At 41.8% G+C, this 23,929-nt stretch overlaps 1 protein-coding gene across 1 annotated transcript in view; it reads left to right on the top strand.

Moving 5' to 3' along the window:
- The window catches only part of TMEM131 (transmembrane protein 131), a 259,254-nt gene extending 238,681 nt beyond the window's left edge, over positions 1 to 20,573 (top strand). Inside the window, exons 34-41 of the mRNA XM_066267786.1 lie at positions 35 to 159; positions 332 to 481; positions 6,606 to 6,771; positions 7,940 to 8,061; positions 8,167 to 8,263; positions 9,107 to 9,204; positions 9,929 to 10,089; positions 19,532 to 20,573. Of these exons, the coding sequence (XP_066123883.1) occupies positions 35 to 159; positions 332 to 481; positions 6,606 to 6,771; positions 7,940 to 8,061; positions 8,167 to 8,263; positions 9,107 to 9,204; positions 9,929 to 10,089; positions 19,532 to 19,813 (1,201 nt within the window). The 3' untranslated portion in view covers positions 19,814 to 20,573. The remainder of the gene's footprint in view (positions 1 to 34; positions 160 to 331; positions 482 to 6,605; positions 6,772 to 7,939; positions 8,062 to 8,166; positions 8,264 to 9,106; positions 9,205 to 9,928; positions 10,090 to 19,531) is intronic.
- Positions 20,574 to 23,929: the final 3,356 nt, after the last annotated feature.

Here is a 23,929-nt window from a genome sequence, read left to right as displayed (position 1 = left end):
AACTTGAATTTTCCTTCCTTGCTTGTCTTTTCAGTTGTTTAGAGCTGCCATACCCTCCCCCACTGGAAAGTAAACAACGGAGGAACCTCCCAACCAAGATCCCTCTTCCAACTGCATTGACAAGCAGCTCCAAATCACGGAATTCCCAGAAAACAAAAGGTACCTTCCTGTTGGTCATACAGATACTTCCATGATTGGTTATAATAACAGTTGCTAGTTGTGAATTACCATTGATAAATTAGTAGTTATTAGTCTCGTCCTCATTAGATCATTAAAGTAGACCTGAATGAAAGGAGTTTCATCCATTAACAACTTTCTCCTTTCTGTGCAGGTACAAATAAGTTAGTGGATAACAGGCCATCTGCCCTAGTGAAATTCCTTCCAAGTAGTCAAGAACTAGGCAACACCAGTAGCTCAGAAGGTGAAAAAGACTCCCCACTGCCAGAGTGGGATTCCGTGCCAATTCACAAACCCGGCAGCTGTAAGTATGGGGATTTGGGAGTCACTCTGGGCATGGCAGCTCAGCAGGGGTGTGTTGGTTTAAAAGGAGACCCAGTGTCTGGCTTGCTGGATCTGGCTTGGATCGGTCAGCAAAAACCTGTTGTTAAATAGACTGTCAGTTGTTCAAGTGTTATAACTTAATTGATCCTGTGAGAGTGTCGCTGGAGAAAATTAGTTCAAGGGGCACACACGTGGCAGAAATATAAGCATAGTGGTAAATTGTATTGAGATAAAAAAAAATAATATGCTCTTCAGGATGTAGAGGGCAGGCAGGCTCTAGTAACAACTGCCCCGAGATCCTTGCTAATCTTCCACATATTTCTTGGTTTTAGGAACAAGCAGGCAGTCTTTCAAACTATCCAATCTATTTTCTAGGTTTTCCTGGAGCTCTGCTGGGCCCTCCCGCTCTCCATTTCTTTTCCTGGATCTTCCAGGGTTTCGGGCCCTTATCCTATTCTATCCTTTTCCCAGGATAGACTCCTCCCCTTATGGTCACCATTTTGTCTGCTACTGTGCATGCGTCATCAGAAGAGTCTCCCCTTTACTTGTTCTCCCTCCCCTAGTAATGTACCAGTTGGTCTCCAGTGAGATTGGAAAGCCAGGCTTTTCTGACTGCTCAGGGATTATGTCTCTTTGGTAGAGGATGCAGCTGTCTTCTGGGGAGTCTGTGAGGTTGCAGCTGCCGAGTTAATCTGGCTTAATGTCTGATTTCATTTGCTCCCTTACTTTGTTAATAACTAAATACCTACTGTAATAAGAGGACCACCATGGCTAGATAGCTCAGTTGGTTAGAGCATCATCGTGATGCACAAAGGTTGCTGGTTCAATCCCTATTCATGGCACATATAGCAACAGATTACTGTTTCTGTTTCTCTCTCAATCGATGTTTCTCTCTCTCTAAAACCAGTAAATAATTTTTTTATTTTATGAAAAGAGCCTGTACACCAGAGAAATAGCAAATGACCCACGTCAGGTCCTTGGTTTCCCAGAAGCTGGTGCACCAGCACACCACTGCTCACTGTCCAAAATGGAAAGACCTATTTGGAATGGGGAATCCTTCAAAAAAACTGTTTTTTTATGAATGTGTGAACTCTACATTTCTTTACCTGTCTTGTTCTCACACAGTTACAGTGTAATCATTTTCTAAAAATTCAGTTTACTTTCAACTTTACTCACATCTTTTACATTAACAACCTATGTGAAGGTTTCATTATTTTCCTCACTAGCTCTTTTATCTTGTTCTCAGATTTGGCCTGCAGCCAGTCAGGATAGCAGCACAGTCTACTAAAATAAGGTGGAGGGCCTCGCCTGAAATAGAAGACCGCAGATAAGCACAGGGAGGACCTGATGACAGGAGTTAGGGTGAAGCATAGACCAGTCTCAGGACTGACTTGTCCGCACTCAAGACAAGTTCGTGTCAGAGTAAATTCATATTTGGCTTGTTTCTACCAAAGGTAAAGTCAAGGTTGAACAACAAGATTGTTTAAGGTGAAGGAGGATTTAAATGAAGAGAAGGTGATTGAAGCCTCAGTACCTTGGATGAAGGCTAAGAACTTGGGAGTTCAGGTGCAGGATACAGGTGTGGGCAGTTCACAGGTGGACAGATCACTTTTGGTGGTCTTGGAAGAAGTCAGAAAATGTGTCATATAAGAGGTCCCTAGGGAAGGGTCAGGACAATTGTACAAATAATGAATGGCCCTATAATGAAGATGTGATATCAGATAGGCACACTGTGCTGTGGGGGCTTCCAAGAAGGGCACAAGGGTAGAAAGATTTGATCAGGACTCATATAGGAAATGGCATTTGGGATGGGCCCTGAGCATGGGCACCAGGTCAGTAAACAACATAGAACATGAGGGAAAGGGATTAGCTACATGGTTAAGGATGAGAGTGGGCAGAATGGACATAAGTGCCAGCCTCATCACAGAAGGTCAGGGGGAACTCCTGGGGCAGGCACAAGGTGGCACTGAAGCTGGCATATGGACAGCTTGAGCTTCAAAGAGAAAGGAGCTTTGTTTGGTGGTGTCAGACAGGGGCCTTGACACAGTCGAGTAACATGTAACCTTATCTAGGCCCTCAGCCCTAGGAGCCTGGGGCGAGACACCAGATATGAAGAGAATTACAAGGAAGTAGAACCACCATGAGCTTCAGTCTGGAAATGAGGAGGAGCAGACTATCTTCGCTGTACACAGGACTTGTTTGGGGCAACAAAGGCCAGCCAGGAGGGCAACAGGGAAGTACATCAAGCTGGGCAGAGCTTTTAGGGCAAAGATAAGGAACAGAGAGGGCAGTGGGGCAGTGCTGTTGTGCTGGTATGACTGTGGCACAGTCAGTGGGCAGCCTCAAAGACAGGGACCCCATGGAGACTGAGTTCAGAGGCCAGAGTGCTTTCATGACACTGTATCCCAGTCACTGGACCAGCACAGAGGTACTGGTAGATGGAAGGTGACATCTTTTTCTTCTTATTTAAAAAAAAATTATTTTTCAGTTAAGTTGACATACACTATATTAGTTTCAGGAGTGCAACATAGTGATTAAATATCTTTATAACTTACTTAAATGATCACTCCAATAAGTCTGGTTACCCCTCTGATACCATATACTGTTATTAAGATATTGACTTTATTCCCTATACTCTGCTGCCAATTTGTACTTCTTAATCCCTTCACCTTTATCACCCATCCCCTAAACTCCTTCCCCTGTGGCAACTGTCAATTTGTTCTCTGTATTCTCAGTTTTGCTCATTCTTTTTTTTTTTTTAGATTCCACATATAAATGAAACCATACAGTATTTTTCTTTTTCTGACTTAATTTTACTTAGCGTAATACCCTCTAGGTCCATTTAAGTTGTCACAAGTGGAAGATTTCATTGTTTTTATGGCTGAGTGGTATTCCATTTTGTGTGTGTGTGTGTGTGTGTGTACACCACATCTTCTTTATCCATTTGTCTGTAGATGGATAGATGGACACTTAGTAACTTCCATATCTTGGCTATTATAAATAATGCTACATTGAACATAGAAATGTATATATCTTTTCAAATTGGTGTTTGGGTTTTTCTCTGATAAATAGAAATAGAATTGTTGGGTCAGATGATAGCTCTATTTTTTTTAATATTTTGAGGTAACTCCATACTGCTTTCCACAGTGGCTGTACCAACTTGCAGTCCCACCAACAGTGCAGGAGGGTTCCCTTTTCTCCACATCCTCATCAGTACTTGTTTGCTGATTTATTGATGATAGCCATTCTGACAGGTGTGAGGTAGTGTCTCATTTTATTTTGCATGTCTCTGATGATTAGTGACATTGAGCACCTTTTCATATGTCTGTTAGACATTTGTATGTCCTCTGGAGAAATGTCGTTTCAGGTACTATGCCTCTTTTAATCTAGTTATTTTTTATGTTAAGTTGTGTGAGTTCCTTATTTATTTTGACATACTAACTTCTTAACAAATGTATCCATCAGCAAGTAAGTACCTTCTCTCCTTCAGTAAATTGTCTTTTCATGCTGTTGATGGTTTCCTTCCCTGTGCAGAAACTTTTTAGTTTGATGTAGTCCCATATTTTTTTATTTTGTTTCCCTTGCCCAAGGAGACATGTCCAAAAAAATGTTGCTAAGAAACATGTTACAGTTTACTGCCTATGTTTTCTTCTAGGAGTTTTATGGTTTCAGGTCTTATATTTAAGGCTTTAATCCATTTTGAGTTCATCTTTGTGTATGGTGTAAGAAATTGTTCTACTTTCTTTTTTTTTTTTTTTTTTTTTTTTTTTTTTTGCATGTATCTCCAGTTTCCCGGCACCACTTATTGAAGAGACTGTCTACCCCATTGTGAATTCTTGCCGCCTTTGTTACAAAGTAATTGACCCTATAATCATGAGTTTATTTCTGGGCTCTCTATTCTGTCCATTGATCTGTGTCTGTTTTTATGCCAATATTGTGCTATTTTGATTCTGATAGCCATATAGTATAGTTTGATATCAGTTAGCATGATACCTCCAACATTGTTCTTTCTCAAAACTATTTTGCCTATTTGGGTCTTTTGTGATTCCATATAAATTTTTTCATTATTTAATCTAGTTCTGTAAAAAATGCCACTGATGTTTTGATAGGGATTACATTGAATCTATAAATTGTTGTGGGTAGTATGGACATTGTAATTATGTTAATTCTTTTTCTCCATGTACAAGGTAAAGCCTTTCATATATTTGTATCTTTAATTTCTTTTTTCGTTGTCTTAATAGTTTTCAGAGTACAGGTACTTTACTTCCTTGGTTAAATTTATTTCTTTGTTTTTTATTCTTTTTGATGCATTTGTTAATAGTGTTATTTCCTAATTCCTCTTCTGATAGTTCGTTATTGGTGTAAAAAAATGCAGTCAAATTCTGAATATTAATTTTATCCTGCTACTTTACTGAATTCATTTATTCTAATAGTCTTTGGATTTTCTATATATAGTATCATGTCATCTGCAATAATGACAGTTTTACCTCTTCCTTTCTGATTTGAATGCCTTTCATTTTTCTCATGCCTGATTGCTCTGGCTAGGGCATCCAAATACTGTGTTGAATATAATTGGTAAAATGTGGACATCTTTATCTTGTTCTGATCTTGAAAAAGCTTTCAGTTTTCACTGTTTAGTGTGATGTTGCTGTGGTTTTGTCATATATGGCCTTCATTATGTTGAAGAATGTTCTTTATATTCTCACTTTGCTGAGAATTATTATCATAAATAGATGTTGGCTTTGTCTAATGTTGTGTCTGCATCTGTTGATATGATCATGTGATCGTTATCCTTCATTTTGTTATGTGGTGTACACATTGACTAGTGAATATTGAATCAATTTTATATCCCAAGAATAAATCCTACTTGTTTGTGGTGTATGATCTTTTTAATATATTCCTGAATCCGGTTTGCTAATATTTTGTTGAGGATTTTTGTTTCCTCAGGGATATTGGCCTCTAATTTTTTTTTTCTTGTAATGTCTTTGTCAGGTTTTGGTATCAGGGTAATGCTGGCCCTGTAAGTGTAGGAGTCTTTTCTCCTCTTCTATTTGGAATAATTCAAGAAGGATAAATATTCATTCTTCTTTAAATGTTTGCTAAAATTCACCCATGAAGCCCTTTGATTCTGGAGTTTTGGGGGGGAGTATTTTTGATTACTGATTCAATTTTGTTGGTGGTAATAGGTGTGTTCAGACTCTCTGATTCTTCCTGATTCAGGCTAGAAGATTGCATGTTTCTAGAAATTGATCCATTGTGGCCTGGTTGTCCCATTTGTTGGTGTATGATTGTTTATGGTATTTTCTTACAGTCCTTTATATTTCTGTAGCATCTTGTCACTTCTCTTTCATTACTGATTTTATTAATTTCTTCTACTCTCTTGGGGCTTTGTTTGTTCTTTTCCTAGTTCTGGTTTAGTTGTCATTTTGATGTGATCATTGGAGGAGGCAAGTGACCATGGTGTTTACCAGCCCCAACAACTTGATCAGAAGTGGTGATGTCTTTTTCTGATAATAGATGTTAGATGTGTTTCCATTTAGTGAGTGCAGAAGAAGTATCATTTCATGACAATTTTTTGTTTTAAATTCTACCAGTTGTGTAGACATTACTTTAAAGAGCAGCAGGAAGATCATAAGAGTTTGCATCCTTGCAAACCACTGACCAGGAAAAACACCTCACCAGGTGTGCCCAACTGAAGTATTGTACGGTAACTGGCGAATGTTTTTCCCTGGGCCCTGCACCTGCCACTGTTGTGTGAGTCTGTTTGGAAACTGAGACTCTCAGGTCCCACCCTGTAACCTCACCTGCTCATCCCTGAAGGGCATGGGGGAAGGGAAGAAGAGCCGGCCTGTCCATGAAGTCCTGCACAGCTCAGCAGAGAGATGGGCCTTGCTGGTGCATCTGGGCAAGCCTCACAGAACAGAGGGAAGCAGCTTCTCTTGTTTCTTTAAACCTTTGAACAGAATACATGTAAAAGCTTTATTTTTATTTTTATTTATAGTAGAAGCACTTAAGTTCTACATAGTATCAACTGAAACACCAAAAGTAACTGATTTTAAAGAGTAAAAATATCACTAATGAGACCTTTTATTTTTACTTTCCAGCTACCGATAGTCTTTATAAACTTTCTCTGCAAACCCTCAACGCAGACATTTTCTTAAAACAACGCCAGACCTCACCAACACCTGCCTCCCCTTCACCCCCCGCCGCGCCTTGCCTGACGGCGTCCCGTGGCAGCTACAGCAGCATCGTTAACAGCAGCTCCAGCAGGTAGGCTCACTGGACCTCCCTGTTCCTGGAACAGGTGAGTGCTCAGAACCTGAGGCTTGTTCCTGTTAAATGGAAACACGCAGTGGCCACAGGCTGCTTGTCCTGTCTCACTTCCTGGGTCAGTTCTCCCTTGCTGCCATCGTATTGGTGCCCAACTCTGGCAGTTTTTCCTTCTAGCCCTTGGCTTTTATTACATATGGACTGGAAATTTACCATTTTAACTTACTAGAATTGTGTTCTAATTCAAGAGTAAATAAGTATATTGAACATTAAATGAAGATCTATAGAGGTCCTATGAGTTGAGGAAATGGTTTTTTGGGACATGTGTTTTAACCTTATAGCAGTTTAGTTCTGCAGTTAAAAGGGCAGGATCTGGAACAAGTCTGCTGCAGAGGTGATGTGCGCATAGCAAGACAGTCTGCTGGAGAGGCAGGTGGGACACCTCTACTGGTGCACCTCACTGCATGCACAGCTACACTTGTGCTTGACTAGCTTGAAGGGTACCAGCAGCCTCGGCGGTGACAGTAACCCAATTAAAGTCTCACAGATCTCTCACCACGCACATCTGGCACTGCTTTCACCCCCAGCAGGCACCGATTGGGTTCCCTCACCACCCCTGAGATGACGTACCAGCCAGAAACTACAGTGCACCTGCCCAGTTTTTAATTCTTGCCAAAAAAGGCAGCATCCACTGAGTCTGGGGGAGGCCACCCTGCCTGAGGCCTTTGTTGCCATGAGCCCTTTGGCCTGTCCTGATAGGGGAGGATGCTTTCTAAGAACCAGTTCATTGTGTGCTGTCGCCTGCCAGGACCTCACACTCTACTTCTTGTTCACTGCCCAGTGGCTCCCTTCCTAATGTCCTTCTGTAAGATAGTTTTTCCAGATCCTAAACTGTGATCCTGTGCTCTTTTATACTGACCTTGTACATCCTTACCTCCCCCCACCCCAAGTCTCTTATTTCCCATCTGACTGCACAGCTATGGGTCCCAGATCATTCACATGAGGCCAGGCTGTGCACTATGGGCTGCCCTGGGTTAGCACAGGGAAGGCGCTGACTGCACAGGCTCAGTCCTGCGGGAGCCACAGCCCTGAGACAAGTGTGCCCACAGGCCTGCAGTGGGTAATGCCAATGAGGAATTAGTTGTTCTCTCTTTGCTTCTTTCTTCAGTGACCCAAAAACCAAGCAGCCAAATGGAAGCAAACACAAATTGACAAAAGCAGCCTCACTTCCTGGCAAGAACGGCAACCCCACTTTCGCTGCAGTCACAGCCGGCTATGACAAGAGCCCAGGTGAGTGGCCTGGCATCAAAAGGCCTGTCACAGTGGGGCTTCAGGCATGCTGGAGTTACCTGTGGCATGATTTGCCTTTGATTGATTCAGAGTCCATTGTTACAGGTGGGAATGGCTTTGCTAAAGTTTCTGCAAACAAAACAGATTTTCCCAGCAGCCTTGGCATTTCACACACTCCTGTTGACAGCGACGGCTCAGACAGGTACAGTAGACCATTACTGCTCAGTGGAGAAGTGGATAGGGTTCCCAAGCCAGGCTAGCGCCTTCTGTTCATCCATGTGTTTCAGGCATTTTTCTACCAAGAGTACAAGTAGGCATTTGTCAGAAGTGGTCTCAGCTTCTGGGGGCCCTTGTCTGGGTGGAAGAAGAAAGCCTGGTTGCTGTGCATCCCCACAGCTCCCCTGGCACGGGAGGAGGGCACACAACCTGTGTCACCAACACAGAGAAGTTCATGCTCCTTCTTAAGTCTGGTCTCATCCTTCTCTGTTGTCGTGGCCTCCTGTAAAAAAGGGTGTGATTTGATAATTAGATGTGGAAGAATAATGTATTTGAGAGGAAGGAAACTGGAACAAGTACTCAATGATTTATAGTGGGCCCAGAGCACCTGCGGGAGCCTGGTGGCATGCAGTGAGTGCCTTGGTTTATTTTCCCAGATAAACAGCAGCAGCAGTGATAATAAAGACTAGCAGTGAGCAGAATTTCACCTGCTTGGCACTAAAAGGAAATGAGTCCTGGAGTTAAAATAGTTTCTAAATAAATCTTTAAATGCCAAAAGTAAACATAAGTAAGAAATAACTCTTTTTACTGAAAAACTTGCTTTGAGCACAGCTCGCAGCTTGTGATATAGACTGGGAGCTCTGGAGTTCTCTGTGCCTTCTTTCCTCTGGTGTGGACGCTGCTTTTCAGCTCTCCCCTTTGTGTCTGTGTTTAATATTTGAGTACCCCCGGTTGAAGCAGCATCTCCCCTCTGTGAAGCCATACATAATAGATTCGTTTCCCCTAACCGTCATTTATTTTTTGTTGCATTTTCCTCTTTAACATTCAGCTCGGGTTTGTGGAGTCCCATCAGCAACCCCAGCAGCCCTGACTTCACACCCCTCAATTCGTTCTCCGCCTTTGGGAATTCTTTTAACCTAACCGGTGGTGAGTGTTTAACACTAGACCTGTAACTAATAAGCCTGTGGACAAAGAAGGAAGTAGCTGAAGTCTAGTTGTATGTGTGGAGAAACATGCTGAGATAGGAAAGCTTGATTGTTGTCGAGTGGACATTTTTCAAATGCATTTCTTTGTACTTCCAGTCAGGTGTGCCAGTAGACATAAGTTATGTGGGCTGACCTTAGCAAGGCAGATCTGTTCTTGGTGTTTTGACATATGTTTAGAGGGCCCAGCAAGAGCCTCTAAGAAGGGTTCTCCCACTCCTCTCAGCCCAGAGGTGCGATGGAACAGGCACAGCACTGTGTAAGTCCCGGCTGGTTTGTGCTCCATAGCACTTAAGAGCTTCCAGAAAGGATTCTGTCTGAAATGTGATTCCCAGCTGTGCTGGGGCTCCTTATGTTTTCTTACTCTACAGAATGGGAGGCTGCCATGTGTTTTTGGATTAGCTATGATTGTAAAGTTAGAATTGGGAGATACTTGCATTTTATGTCATCCAGCAATAGGTTTGGGTATTCAGATTGTGTGCTGTGTGCCTGAGTTCTGGGGAACATCTTCCATCTACCACACCCCCAGAGTCATGGGAACTGATAGAGTAGGTGTGGTTACTCCAAGTGAGCAGTGGTGGGATATGTGCCGTAGGTGAATGGTCCATCCTAGCCTTGGTGCGCATGGCAAAATAAACATGGACTTGAAATTGTGTTCTTATTTTCAGAAGTTTTCAGCAAGCTTGGGTTATCTCGATCATGTAATCAGGCCTCACAGAGGAGCTGGAATGAGGTTAGCAGTGGCCCTTCGTACCTTTGGGACTCTCCAGCAACAGATCCCAGCCCTTCCTGGCCCACCAGTTCCAGCTCCCCAACCCACTCAGCCACAGTGAGTACTCAGGGCTTATCACTACTTCACAGTTATAAACAGCAGATAATGATGTGGAAAGATTGGGTTAGTACTGTTACTGTGTTTCTTGCTGTGTCTTCAGATCTGTCAAAGTGATCCATCAATGTAGTCAAAGCAACTATAGTCAAATTATGGGAAGAGGAGGTTCCTTATCAAGCTGGCAGAGTAGGTTAAATGCTGTGCTTGCCTCATCCCACGACCACATCCAAATTAACTAAATTATAAAACAGCCATCATTGAGAATCACCTGAAGACCAGTTGAACAAAAGTCCTATAATTAAGGATACAAAAAGAAAGTCATATCCAGACTGGTAGGAGGGATGGAGAAGCAAAATAACAAAGTCTTTTCTGGGGAATAAGGGGTCTCAGCCCACAGGGCTCCCTTGCCTGGAGCACCAGTACCCAGAAGAAGAGTCCCATAACACATCTGTGAAAACCAGTGGGGATTGTATCCAAGAGAGACAAATGGCTACTGGAGACCAAGGCTCTGCTCTTAATGGGTCTGCCTAGAGACTTATTTACTCCATGCTCCAGTGCAGGGACATTGAGAGAGGAATTAAATTGACTAGCTTGAGGGCAAGTGATAGAGGGACAAGGGTCAAGGCAGCTCTCTTCAGGGACAGAAGTGCTGGCAGGTAACATAGTTCCTTTGTTGAGCTCTCACACACAGCCAGCCTGGCACCAAAGCTGAGCACTTCATTAGCTTGCTAACATGGTTCACCTGTCCTGGTGATTCCCCATGACCCTGTCCCACCCAAATCACCTGCCTAGCCAAACCTCTTCTAGGGGCTCCTTCACACAAGCAGCCTGACTTGGCTAACACTACAGACTTCCCTAAAATATCTTGAAGGTATACAAACCCCAAACAAGCAGTGGCAGGGCTCAGTGTGTATGCGTTACCTCTTGCTAAGCTATCCCAAATCCAGCACAGACAGCAACCATTCTCAACTTGCGTTGCAACTGCTATCAGTTAGCCAGCCCCTAAAGCTGGCATAAGCAGTAGCCAGTCTTTGCTTGGACTGTAGCCTCAATTAAGCAGCCACAAACCCAGCACAAATGGTAGATGGCCTCAGCTCACATAATGGTGCCCACCAAAGGGTCCCAAGCCCAACACTATTAACAACCAGCCTTGGTTTGCAGAATAGCCTCTCCCAGATGACTCAGCACAAACACAGATCACTTTGTACCTCTTACCAACACCAAGCCAGGTACAAGTAGTATTTGACCTTGACCTGCTCCAGAGCCCCTCCCAAGAGGCTCCAGAACTAACGCACCTCACCTGGTAGCCAGCTTCACAGTACACAAGAGTATTACCCAACCAGCTCCACAAATAACACATCTGAAGAGTGGACTCAGCTAGTATTAGATCCCTACTAAAGCGACTTCCACTCCATGAGGTCACGTACAACAGCTTATCCACTGTAGTTGAGTCCAGCCCTCACAGCCAGTCAGCCAGAGGGTCAGTCCTACCTACTGGTGTACGAATAGCAGTCAAGGCTCAACAGGAAGGTACATACAACCCCCACAAGGGGCACCCAGGGAGACAGCACCACTGGGCCCTACAGGACACCTTGTAAATAAGGACATTCTGCCAAGAACTGGAGATGTAGCATATGTACCTAATACATAGAAACAAATATAAGAAAGCAACCAAAACAAGGAGGTAATGAACAAAAGAACAGGACAAAACTCCAGAAAAACAATGAAATGAAGATAAACAATCTACCAGATAACATAATTCAAAAGACTTGGTTGTAAGAATGCTCAGTAAATTTAGGGGAAGAATGGATGAACCCAGTGAGAATTTCAACAAAAAGGAAACAGAAAAAGAACCAAAAAATGGGGATATAGTAAGTGAAATGACAAATATATTATAGGGAATTAATAGCAGATTTGATGAAATAGAGAATCAAATTAGCAATCTAAAAGATAAGCCAAAAACAATCAGAGGAGCTAAAAGAAAAAAATTTTAAACAAGGATAGTTTAAGGCAGTGGTCCCCAACCTTTTTTGGGCCACGGACCGGTTTAATGTCAGAAAATATTTTCACAGACCGGCCTTTAGGGTGGGATGGATAAATGTATGACGGGACCGAGACAAGCATCAAGAGTGAGTCTTAGATGGATGTAACAGAGGGAATCTGGTCATTTTTAAAAAATAAAACATCATTCAGGCTTCAATATAAATAAAACAGAAATAATGTAAGTTATTATTCTTTCTCTGCAGACCAGTACCAAATGGCCCACGGACCGGTACCAGTCCGCGGCCCAGGGGTTGGGGACCACTGGTTTAAGGGACGTCTGAGACAATATCAAGTACCAGCATTGCATTGTAGGGGTACCAGAAGGAGAAGATAGAGAGCAAAGGATTAAGAACCTGTTTGAAGAAATGATAGTGGAAATCTTTCCTTTTCTGACAATGGAAGTAGGCATACAAGTCCAGGAAGCACAGAGTGCCAAACATGATGTACCCAAAGAGGTTCATACCAAGACCAATCATAATTAAAATGCCAAAGGTTAAAGACAGAATTTTAAAAGCAGCAAGAGAAAAATAGTTACATATAAGGGAGCTCCCATTAGACTGTCAGCTGATTTTTTAACAGAAACTTTGCAGGCCAGAAAGGAGTGGCATGGAATATTTAAAGTGATGAAAGGCAAAGACCTACAACCAATATTGCAAGACTATCATTTAGAATTAAAGGAGTTTCCCAGACAAGAAAATGCTCTAAAGGAGTTCTATCATTACTAAGCCAATATTACAAGAAATGTTAAAGGGACTTCTTTAAGAAGAAAGGATCCAAAATATTAACACAAAAATATGTAAAAGGAAAAAATGCTCACTAACAAAGGCAAACCCTTAATAAAGCCAGTGGATCAAACCAACTATCAGGCTAGTACAGAGGTTAAAAGGCAAAAGTAATAAGACCATGTGTAATTAAAATGATCAATTAACAGATACACACAAACACAAAAGAAAGAAAAATAATGACATAAACATGTAGGAGGTGAGTAAAACTTGTAGTGATTTTAGAATGTGTTCAACCTTAAGCAACAATCAATTGAAAAAAGACAGCTATAAACATAGCTTGGTACATATGCAGAACATAGTAACCACAAACCAAAAATCCCCAAAAGATATGTAAGAAATAAAGGATTCCAAACACACTATAAGAAGTCATGAACATATAACAGAAGAGAGCAAGAGAATAAGAATGGAACAGAGAACTTCAAAATCAATGAAACAATAAGATGCCAACAGCTACCTACCTGTCAATAATTACTTTAAGTGTAAATGGACTAAAGTTGAGTAGAAGGAAGGAAATAATAGAGATTAGAGTAAAAGTAAATTAAGTCGAGTCTAAAAGCACAATAGAAAAGATCAATGAAACTGGAAGCTGATTCTATGAAAAGATGAGCAAAACTGAAAACCTTTGGTCAGACTCATCAAGAAAAAAAGAGAGGGATTGAAAAATAAAATCGACCTGACCTGTGGTGGTGCAGTGGATAAAGCATCAACCTGGAACACTGAGGTTGCCAGTTCAAAACCCTAGGCTTGCCTGTTCAAGGCACATATGAGAGTTGATACTTCCTGTTCCCTCCCCCCACCTCTCTCTGCTTTCTTTCTCTCTCTCTCCCCTCTCTTATATGAATAAATAAAATCTTTAAAAAAAAAATTTTAAGGGAGTTTAAAAAATAAATAAAATCAGAAATGAAAGAAAACTTATGACCAACAACACAGAAAAAGAATAAAAAAATACTAGGGCATTAATATGGACAACTTGGAGGAAACTGATAAATTCCTACAAACATATAGTTTGCCAAGTCTGAATTAGAAAGAAAAACAAAATCCGAACAGACTGATAATTACTAGTGAAATGAATCTGTAATCAGAAAACTCCCAACAAACAAAAATCCTGAAGCAGATGGCTTCACAGGTTAATTTTACCAAATATCTAAAGAGGAATTAATACCTATACTTTTTTTTTTTTTTTTTTTTTGTATTTTTCCGAAGCTGGAAACAGGGAGGCAGGAAGTCAGACTCCCACATGCACCCAACCAGGATCCACCCAGCATGCCCACCAGGGGGCGATGCTCTGCCCATCTGGGGCGTCGCTCTGCCGCAATCAGAGCCATTCTAGCACCTGAGGCAGAGGCCACAGAGCCATCCTCAGCGCCTGGGCAAACTTTGCTCCAGTGGAGCCTTGGCTGCAGGAGGGGAAGAGAGAGACAGAGAGGGAGGAGAGGGGGAGGGGTGGAGAAGCAGATGGGCGCTTCTCCTGTGTGCCTTGACCAGGAATCGAACCCAAGACTCCCGCACACCAGGCTGACACTCTACCACTGATAGGCCAGGGTCATACCTATACTTCTTTATCCCAAAAAATTGAAGAGCAGGGAAAGCGCCAAGCTCATTTTACAAGGCCAGCATTACCTCACACAAAACCAGACAGTACCAAAAAAAAAATTATATGCCAATATCCCTAATGAATATAGATGCAAAAATTCTCAAAAAACTTTAGCAAACATAATTCAGCAATTAAAAGGATCAAATTGCTGAATTATGCAAATAAATTCAGCAATTTATTCTTGGGATGGAAGGTTGGTTCAGTATCCACAAATCAATTAACATCATATACCACATAATAAAATGGATGATGGAAATGCTGAGGTCACCGGTTCGAAACCCTGGGCTTGCCTGGTCAAGGCACTTATGGGAGTTGATGCTTCCAGCTCCTCCCCACCTTCTCTCTCTATCTCTCTCTCTCCTCTCTCTCTCTCCGTCTCTCTCTCTCTCTCTAAAATGAATAAATAAAAAATTTTTAAAAAAAGAAAGAAAAATAAATAAAATGGATGAAAATCATATGATCATATCTATAGATGCAAAGTATTAACAAATTTTATAAAACATTTTATAAAATCATTTATAGATAAAAACTTTTAAGTGGAAATAGAGGGGACTCTGGCCAGTTGGCACAGTGGATGGAGCATCAGCCTGGTGTGCAGACATTCCGGGTTGGAACCCCAGTCAGGGCACACATGAGAAGCAACCATCTGCTTCTTATCCCTCCCTCTCCCCATTCTCTTGCCCCCTCTTGCAGCCAGCGGTTCAGGTGGTTCAAGCATCAGAACCAGGAGTCTCAGGAAAGCTCAGGTGGTCCAGGTATCAGCCTCAGGTACTGAGGATAGCTCAGTTGATTCGAGCATTGGCTTCAGATGGGAGTTGCTGGGTGGATCCCAGTGGGTGTATGTGGGAATCTGTCTATCTCCTTTCCTCTCAAAAAAAAAGTGAGAGTAGAGGGAACATACTGCAACATAATATATTCCACATGTGACAAACCCACAGCTAGTCACATCATACTCAGCAGTAAAAAGCTGGAAGCTTTCTCTTTTATAAGATCAGGAACAAGACTAGAATGTCTGTTTTCATCACTTTGATTCAACAGACTATTGGAAAACACAAATAAATGGAAGGATATACCGAACTCATGGGTAGGAAAAATGAATATTATTAAAGTGTTCATACTACCAAAACAACGTACACATTCATTACTATTCCTGTCAAAATGCCAGGAGCATTTTTTACAGAATGAACAAATTCTAAAATGTATGTGGAACCACAAAAGACAAGAAATAACCAAAGCAACCTTGAGAAAGAACAAAGAGATACAACACTACCTGATTTCAAGCTGTACTTCAAGTCTGTCATAATCAAAACGGCATGGTACTCACATAAAAATGGACAGATCAGTGACACAGAATAGAGAACCCAGAAATAAACCATGCTTATTATCAGTTAATCTGTGACAAAGGAGACAGGAATATACAGTGGGATAAAGACAGTCTCTTCAATAAATGGTGTTGGGAAAACTGGAGAGATACATACCAAAAAAAAGAAAGAAAGCAACTAGACCACTTTCTTATACCATACACACGAGAATGAACTCAAAATGGATTAAAGCCTTAAATGTAAGTTCCAAAACCGTAAAACTCCTAGAAGAAAACGTAGGCAGTAGACTCTTTGACTTGCTTTTAGCAATATTTTTTTTGCATATGTCTCCTTGGGCAAGGGAAACAAAAGAAAAATTAATAGTTGGGACTACATCAAACTAAAAAGTTTCTGCATAGTGAAGGAAACCAACAAAATGAAAAGACAGCCTACTGAATGGTAGAAGATATTCATTAATGATACATCTGATCAGGGGTTAATATCCAAAATATAAAAGAAATTCATATAGGGTGGGGTAATTCATGCAGTTCATATGGAAAATAATAACAATACAAGAATAAACTGTTTTGTGCACTGACAACTGTAAACATACTTTTGCCCCCTCCCTGTATAACTTAACACTAAAAACAATCTGATTAAAAAATGAGCAGATGGACCCTGGCCTGTTGGCTCAGTGGTAGAGCGTCGGCCCAGCGTGTGGAAATCCTGGGTTCGATTCCTGGTCAGGGCACACAGGAGAAGTGCGCATCTGCTTCTGCACCCTTCCTCCTCTCCTTCCTCTTTCTCTCTCTTCCCCTCCCGCAGCCAAGGCTCCATTGAAGCAAAGTTGGCCTGGGTGCTGAGGATGGCTCCAAGGCCTCTGCCTCAGGCGCTAGAATGGCTCCAACCACAACATAGCAACACCTAAGATAGGCAGAGCATCACCCCCTGCTGGGCATGCCCTGTGGATCACAGTTGGGCGCATGTGGGAGTCTGTCTGACTGCCTCCCAGCTTCTAACCTCAGAAAAAATATAGGAAAAAAAAATGGGCAGATGTGAAGAGATATTTCTCCAAAGAATACGCACAAATGGCCAACAGACATGTGAAAAAATGCTCAACATCACTAATCATCAGAAAATGCAAATTTAAAGCACAATGAGATACCACCTCACATCTATCAGAATGGCTGTCATTAATCAAAAAACAAGTGTTGGTGAAGATGTGGAGAAAAGGGAACCCTCATGCATTGTTGGTGGGAATGTAAATTGGTGCAGCTACTGTGGAAGACAATATGGAGGTTCATCAAAAAACTAAAAATAGGCCCTGGCCGGTTGGCTCAGCGGTCGAGCGTCGGCCTAGCGTGCGGAGGACCCGGGTTCGATTCCGGCCAGGGCACACAGGAGAGGCGCCCATTTGCTTCTCCACCCCTCCGCCGCACTTTTCCTCTCTGTCTCTCTCTTCCCCTTCCACAGCCAAGGCTCCATTGGAGCAAGGATGGCCCGGGCGCTGGGGATGGCTCTGTGGCCTCTGCCCCAGGCGCTAGAGTGGCTCTGGTCGCAACATGGCGACGCCCAGGATGGGCAGAGCATCACCCCCTGGTGGGCAGAGCGTCGCCCCTGGTGGGCGTGCCAGGTGGATCCCGGTCGGGCGCATGCGGGAGTCTGTCTGACTGTCTCTCCCTGTTTCCAGCTTCAGAAAAATTTAAAAAAAAAAAAAAAAAAAAAAAAAACTAAAAATAGAACTACCACACAATCCAGCAGTTCACCAATAAGGTATTTATCTGAAGAAATTCAAAATGCAAATTTGAAAAGTTATATGCAGCCCTATGTTTATTGCAATTTTTTTTTTTTAATTTTGGTGCATCTTTTTTTTTCTTTTTCTTTTTTTTTTGTATTTTTTTTTTCTGAGGTTGGAAACGAGGAGGCAGTCAGACAGACTCCCACATGCGCCCAACCCAGCACACCCACCAGGGGCCAATGCTCTGCCCATCTGGGGCGTTGCTCTGTTGCAACCAGAGCCATTCTATTCTAGCACCTGAGGCAGAGGCCACAGAGCCATCCTCCGCGCCCGGGCCAACTTTGCTCCAGTGGAGCCTTGGCTGCGGAAGGGGAAGAGAGAGACAGAGAGGAAGAAGAGGGGGAGTGGTGGAGAAGCAGATGGGCGCCTCTCCTGTGTACCCTGGCTGGGAATCGAACCCAGGACTCCTGCACACCAGGCTGACGCTCTACCACTGGGCCAACCGGCCAGGGCCAATTGCAATATTATTTATAATAGCCAAGATATGGAAGCAGCTTGTACCCGTCAACAGATAAATGAATAAAAGATGGTAGGTGTGTGTGTGTATAGATATAGATATGTATATGTATGTGTATAGTGCTCACAAAAATTAAGGGATATTTTATTGCTTCATATTCATTTTGAAATATCCCCTAATTTTTTGAGCAGTGTGTGTAAAATGGAATGTTATTCAGCCATATAAAAGGATGAATCTTGCTGTTTGCAACAACATGGATGGACCTAGAGGGTATTGTGTTAAGTGGAATAATTTAGGCAGAAAAAGACAAACACCATATGATATCACTTATATGTCTCATCTAAAATTTAAAAAAATAATAAATGAACAAATGACCCTGGCCAGGAGCGTCAGCCTGGCGTGTGGATGTCCCGAGTACGATTCCCAGTCAGGACACACAGGAGAAGCACCCATCTACTTCTCCATCCCTCCCCCTCCCCTATCTCTCTTCCCTTTCTACAGCCAAAGCTTTATTGGAGCAAAGCTGGCCCAGACGCAGAGGATAGCTCCATTGTCTCCTCCTCAGGCACTAGAATGGCTCCGGTTGCAACTAAGCAATACCCCATATGGGCAGAGCATCGCCCCCTAGTGGGCATGTGGATCCTGGTAGGGCACATGCGAGTGTCTGCCTCCCCGCTTCTCACTTAAGAAAAATGCAAAAAATATAATAAAAAATAAACAAAGAAAACAAACTCATAGATACAGAGAACAAACAGGTGGTTGCCAGGTGTAGGGTTTGGTGGAGGTTAGCTTTGATTTTGTTTCTGAGAAGCACCCACGTCTTCATTTGAGCTTTCTAGTGTGCATTTGTTTGCTTTTCAGCTAAATTTTCCTGCAAAAATAAAGCTCTAGAAAAGTATTCTTACCACGGAAAATAATTACTGGTTCCAGCTTTCACAAAATATGACATAAAAATATCCTGCTGTGTTTACGTCTTCATTCTCAGGAGAACTAAATTAGACAAGCAAGTTTTAATGGTACTGATTTTAACTAAATAGGTCCCAAAGTTTGTTTCTATATACTTATAATCATTTGGCTTCAGTTTTAAAAGTATCTCAACTAGTCTTTGAAATAGGTCAGTGAATATTTTAGGCTTTGTAGGTTGTACATTTTCTACCACACCTGCTCACCTCTGCCATATGGTGCCATGCAGCCAGGACAGTCCAGGAATATGTGTGGCCGGGCTCCAGTAGGACTGGATTTACAGAAACAGGCAGGGCTGGATGTGGCCACTGGCTATAGTCTGCTGATACTTTTCTAAAATATCACAACCATCTGCTTAGACTGTGGGATTGCTACATGTAACACATTTGTTTTAAAATAAAGTGAAAGATATGTAGGACCCAGCCCCTATTTTCAGAGTAACCTTCACCACTTTACCATCTGTCTCAAGTCTATCACCTTATTGTGTTTTCTGTTTTGCAGTCAATCCTCGGCAACACCAGCGGCTTGTGGTCCACCACTCCATTCAGCAACTCAATCTGGTCCAGCAACCTTAGCAGTGCCCTTCCTTTCACCACTCCAGCAAACACACTGACCAGCATTGGCCTCATGGGCACAGAGAACTCTGCTCCTCACACTCCTTCTGCCTCCAGTCCAGCTGATGATTTGGGACAGACCTACAACCCATGGCGGATATGGAGCCCCACAATTGGAAGAAGAAGCTCTGACCCATGGTCTAATTCGCATTTCCCTCATGAGAATTGAAATTCGGCAAAAAAACAAAAACAAAAATGGGGCCCTCTTCTAGATCATGATATGCCAGTTTCTGAGACATCTTTCTAAGGCTCTTACTGCTGTAGCTTTTCCACCCCCTCCCTCATCTTTGCAAAACAGACTCAAGCAGGGCAGGCTTGTGCTACTCGCTGCTTTCGGATCTTTCTTGCAATTATGATAATGAGATTTGCTGTTTGCTTTTAGAGAAAATTCTGGACTCAGCCACAAACTCCAATAAGACCTGTACATCTGAAAATCTTAACTGTTATCAAGTTTCCACCACTTGTCTTCTTCCATTCTTTATCTGTATGAACACAAATTTGACATTACAGCTGAGGAAATTGAGTTGATTCAGAACTTCTGGCATGTGACAATTTTATTAAATTACCAGATTTGGTTTTTTATAATTTCACGATGTTATGCGCCAAGATCTAATTTTAAAAATGTATGAGGACTTTGTGCTGAAAAATAGAGTATTTTTTTAAAATAAGGCTGTCCTGGTTTAAAAGCAGATTACAGAAATGTGAGTCACCTTTAAGAACAGTGAACGAATGTAAAAACATTCAGTTAAGACCATACGCATTTTCTGTGCTGTTTGTACTTGAGGTATGTAACATTTGTATACCTGAATTTATTTTAATGATAAACTGAAATGCACATAGCCTAGTCTTGCGATACAAGATTGAATGTGTATTTCTAAAAAATACAACTTTGTGTTGTACTTTGAAATAAATTGATGCTTTTTCAAAAGCCTTGAATTGTTGTGTGCCCTTTTTTTTTACATGCAAGCTGTGTTTATTTGGGTTCTCTCACCCCAAGTCAGCCATGCTCTCATTTATTTATTCTGTGGAATTTTATTTATCATGGCTGGAACACCCGCACTCTAATTAGATTCTGAATATTTCCGTGGTAATCACTGAAGGTCCTTGATAGAAAACACATTATACATTTAAAATTTATTTTTCCTTTTAAATTGGAGTGTTGATCCCTGTCGAATTTTAAGACTCCCATGATTCCGCCAACAGTTCCTGTAGAGGATGTACCAGTTTGCCGTGGTGAATCGGGGTGGTTTAATCTTTCAGAAAGTCCTGCCTGCTCTAACTTGCTTTTCTCATCTTTTATTTCCAGTCTATTTTAAAGCTGACCTTTGGACATGCAGCCTTTGCTGGGTAACCAGGAGACACTGAACATAAATGATCTATTTGAGGTTAAGTACATCCTGAAGAACTTCAACCATCCCCAAGAAGGTCAGAGCAGTTTAGTTGAAACCTTGTATGGAGTGATGAGTCTGACCTTTTTTGCTGCTGTATACCAGAGCTCAGTAAACCAGCTCCATTGCCTCTCTACCCCATGCCTTGCCCCTCAGGGACAGCAGATCCCTCCACAGCTGAAGCCCCACTGTGCTGCTTTGGGCTCCTGGTGGACCTGGGCCTTAATTCTCCCTGGCCAGGGCCTCCTGTGTGCACATGCAAAGCCAGGATACACAAGGCTTGAGATTCCCCACCAAAGCAAATCAAATGTTAGAAAGCTATGAAAACAAGGGAGCATCGGCTCTGGCTGGTTGGCTCAGTGTTAGAGCGTCGTCCCAGAGCGTGGAAGTCCCAGGCTTGATTCCCAGTCAGGGCACACAGAAGCACCCATCTGCTTCTCCACCCCTTCCCCTCTCATTTCTCTGTCTCTCCCCTCCTACAGCCATGGTTTGATTGGCACGAGTTGGCCCGGGAGCTGAGGATGGCTCCATGGCCTCCATCTCAGGCACTAAAAAATGGCTCCGGTTGCAATGGAACAAGGCCTCAGATGGGCAGAGCATCGCCCCCTAGTGGGATTGCTGGGTGGATCCTGGTGGTGGCCCATGCAGGAGTCTGTCTGCCTCCCCTCCTCTGCCCACTAGTAGGCGTTCCAGCTTTCATGGTGGGCGGTAGCAGAGCAACCAAAGTATAAATAAAAAGATTTAACTATAGTAAGTTGTTTTATGAAGATTTATTCTGCCAAACAGCGAAAATCTGACATAAAGTACTTGGTAAGTAATTATTATTATCTGCTTTAACTTGCTGTAACTCTGCTTTATAGATTTTATAAAGTAAAGTTACTTCCCTACTTTATAAATCACTATTACTGTGGAACCGGTGGGCAGTTAGAAAATTTTACAACTAACAGAGATACAAAAGTGGGCAGTAGGTATAAAAAGGTTGACTACTCCTGCACTAAATAAAATAAAAAAGAAAACAAGTGAACATCATATTAGCCCTGACTTACAAAAGAAAACTTTTGTTGGCAGACTATCTTCATCACAGTATCTTGGGTCTCCTCAACCTGCGTCTTCCCGACAATCGCCTGAGAAAGCAATGTGGCTGCCTTTTTCATCCCCCTCTCTTCCCAGGCTGTTCTTAGCAGCAGGACTGAGACACGTCCTCCACTTGAAAATGGAAGGAAGTACAAACAAGGCTTTCTGCTATTTCTTGGGTTTTTCAAATAATTCTTGAAGTAGGTATTTCAATAGTGACAGAGTCAGAGCTCTGACGGGTCAGTCACACTGCTGGCAGTGAGACACTTGTTAACACAATAATTCACTTTGTACTAGGCCAAGGTTGAATTTAATATTAAATTTTTATATATAAATTTTATATATAATTGTATTTAAATATAATGGGTGTCTTTTTATATGGTTTAGTTTTATAAAATTCTTAAAATATAGTATGTTAACATTTTAATGTTCAGATTGGTAATTTTAAAAGTTTAGACAAGTTAATTTCTAAATAATCTTTGAACAGTTGTACAGTTTCTTAAAAGCATACAAAAAGAATTTTAAATGACATTTCTTAAATGTCAATGGATTAACAATTTGCAAATACTTTTAGATGACAAAGTCAAGTTTAATGCTTATAAAATATTAACAGTTTGTATCTATCAGGAAGTCATGTTTGAAGGAAAAAGCTTAAGTACGTGTTTTAAAGTACTATTACAAGTCATAATTCATGTAGATAGTTATATCGGATACAGTAATGACAGGGACACTCAGGTATATGCACAAGCTAATAGATGATGTGATTTTCAATTGATTTTTGAATGTTGTTACCATTCATCCTAATAAATTTAACACTATATATAATATTATTTACTATGCTGAAAAGTTTATTTTAAAGCTATAGTTGAAAATTAAATCATTACCTATTTTATGTTTTTAATACCTTGATAAACCTATGTACATACAGATAACGGTATTTTAATTGATTCTTTTAAATTTTTTCTTACATAAGTAGTGTACCAAAGGAGTAAAAGTATAATCTGGGCTTTTCTTTTTTTTTTTAATTCAGTGAGAAGAGGGGAGGCAGACAGGCTCTGCATTCGCCCTAAATGGGATCCACCGGCAAGCCCACTAGGGAGTGATTGATGCTCTGCCCATCTGGGGCGTTACTCTATTGCTCAGCAACTGAGCTTCTCTTAGTTCTTGAGGTGGAGGCCATGGAGCCATCCTCAGCCCCTGGGGCTAACTCACTTCAGCTGAGCTGTGGCTATAGGAGGTGAAGAGAGAGAGAGAAGCGAGGGGGAGGGGTGGAGAAGCAAATAGGCACTTCTCATATGCACCCTGACTGGGAATTGAACCCAGGACATCCACATGCCAGGCCGGCGCTCGACCACTGAGCAAACCAGCCAGGGCCCACTGGTTTTCCTTTTAAACAAAATCTCCACGTCATCACAGAGAATGACAAAAATTGGAGTAATTTGCATTTGTGTCTTTAGCTTTAGACTCTCTGTGCTCTCTTTGTCTGCTTTAAATCTAAATGCTGGGAGATATTTTCTGGCAGGGCTCAGAGACCCTCAAAAAAAACCTCAAACCTTTACCAGTTTACTCTCCAAATGCTTGCACATAGTTCTTAGAGCCTTCATGTGTTGAGTTGACTATAACTGGGGGTTCTCTGAATTCACTTACATGTAGAATATAAATTTCATTACAGAATATGCTCATTTGAAGCTTACATATTAAGTATTAAAACTCAACAGTAAATGGTGAAATCATAGCAAGGTTTCAAAGTTGCCTGATGTGGTGGCACAGTGGATAGAGTGTCAACCTGCTATGCTGATGTCTGAGGTTTGAAACCCCAAGGT

The sequence above is a fragment of the Saccopteryx bilineata genome, chromosome 3 (assembly GCF_036850765.1).
Source record: "Saccopteryx bilineata isolate mSacBil1 chromosome 3, mSacBil1_pri_phased_curated, whole genome shotgun sequence".
NCBI classification, from domain to species: Eukaryota; Metazoa; Chordata; class Mammalia; order Chiroptera; family Emballonuridae; genus Saccopteryx; species Saccopteryx bilineata.
Note: the sequence above shows the minus strand (reverse complement) of the source record. Positions and strands in the feature narration are given on the sequence as shown.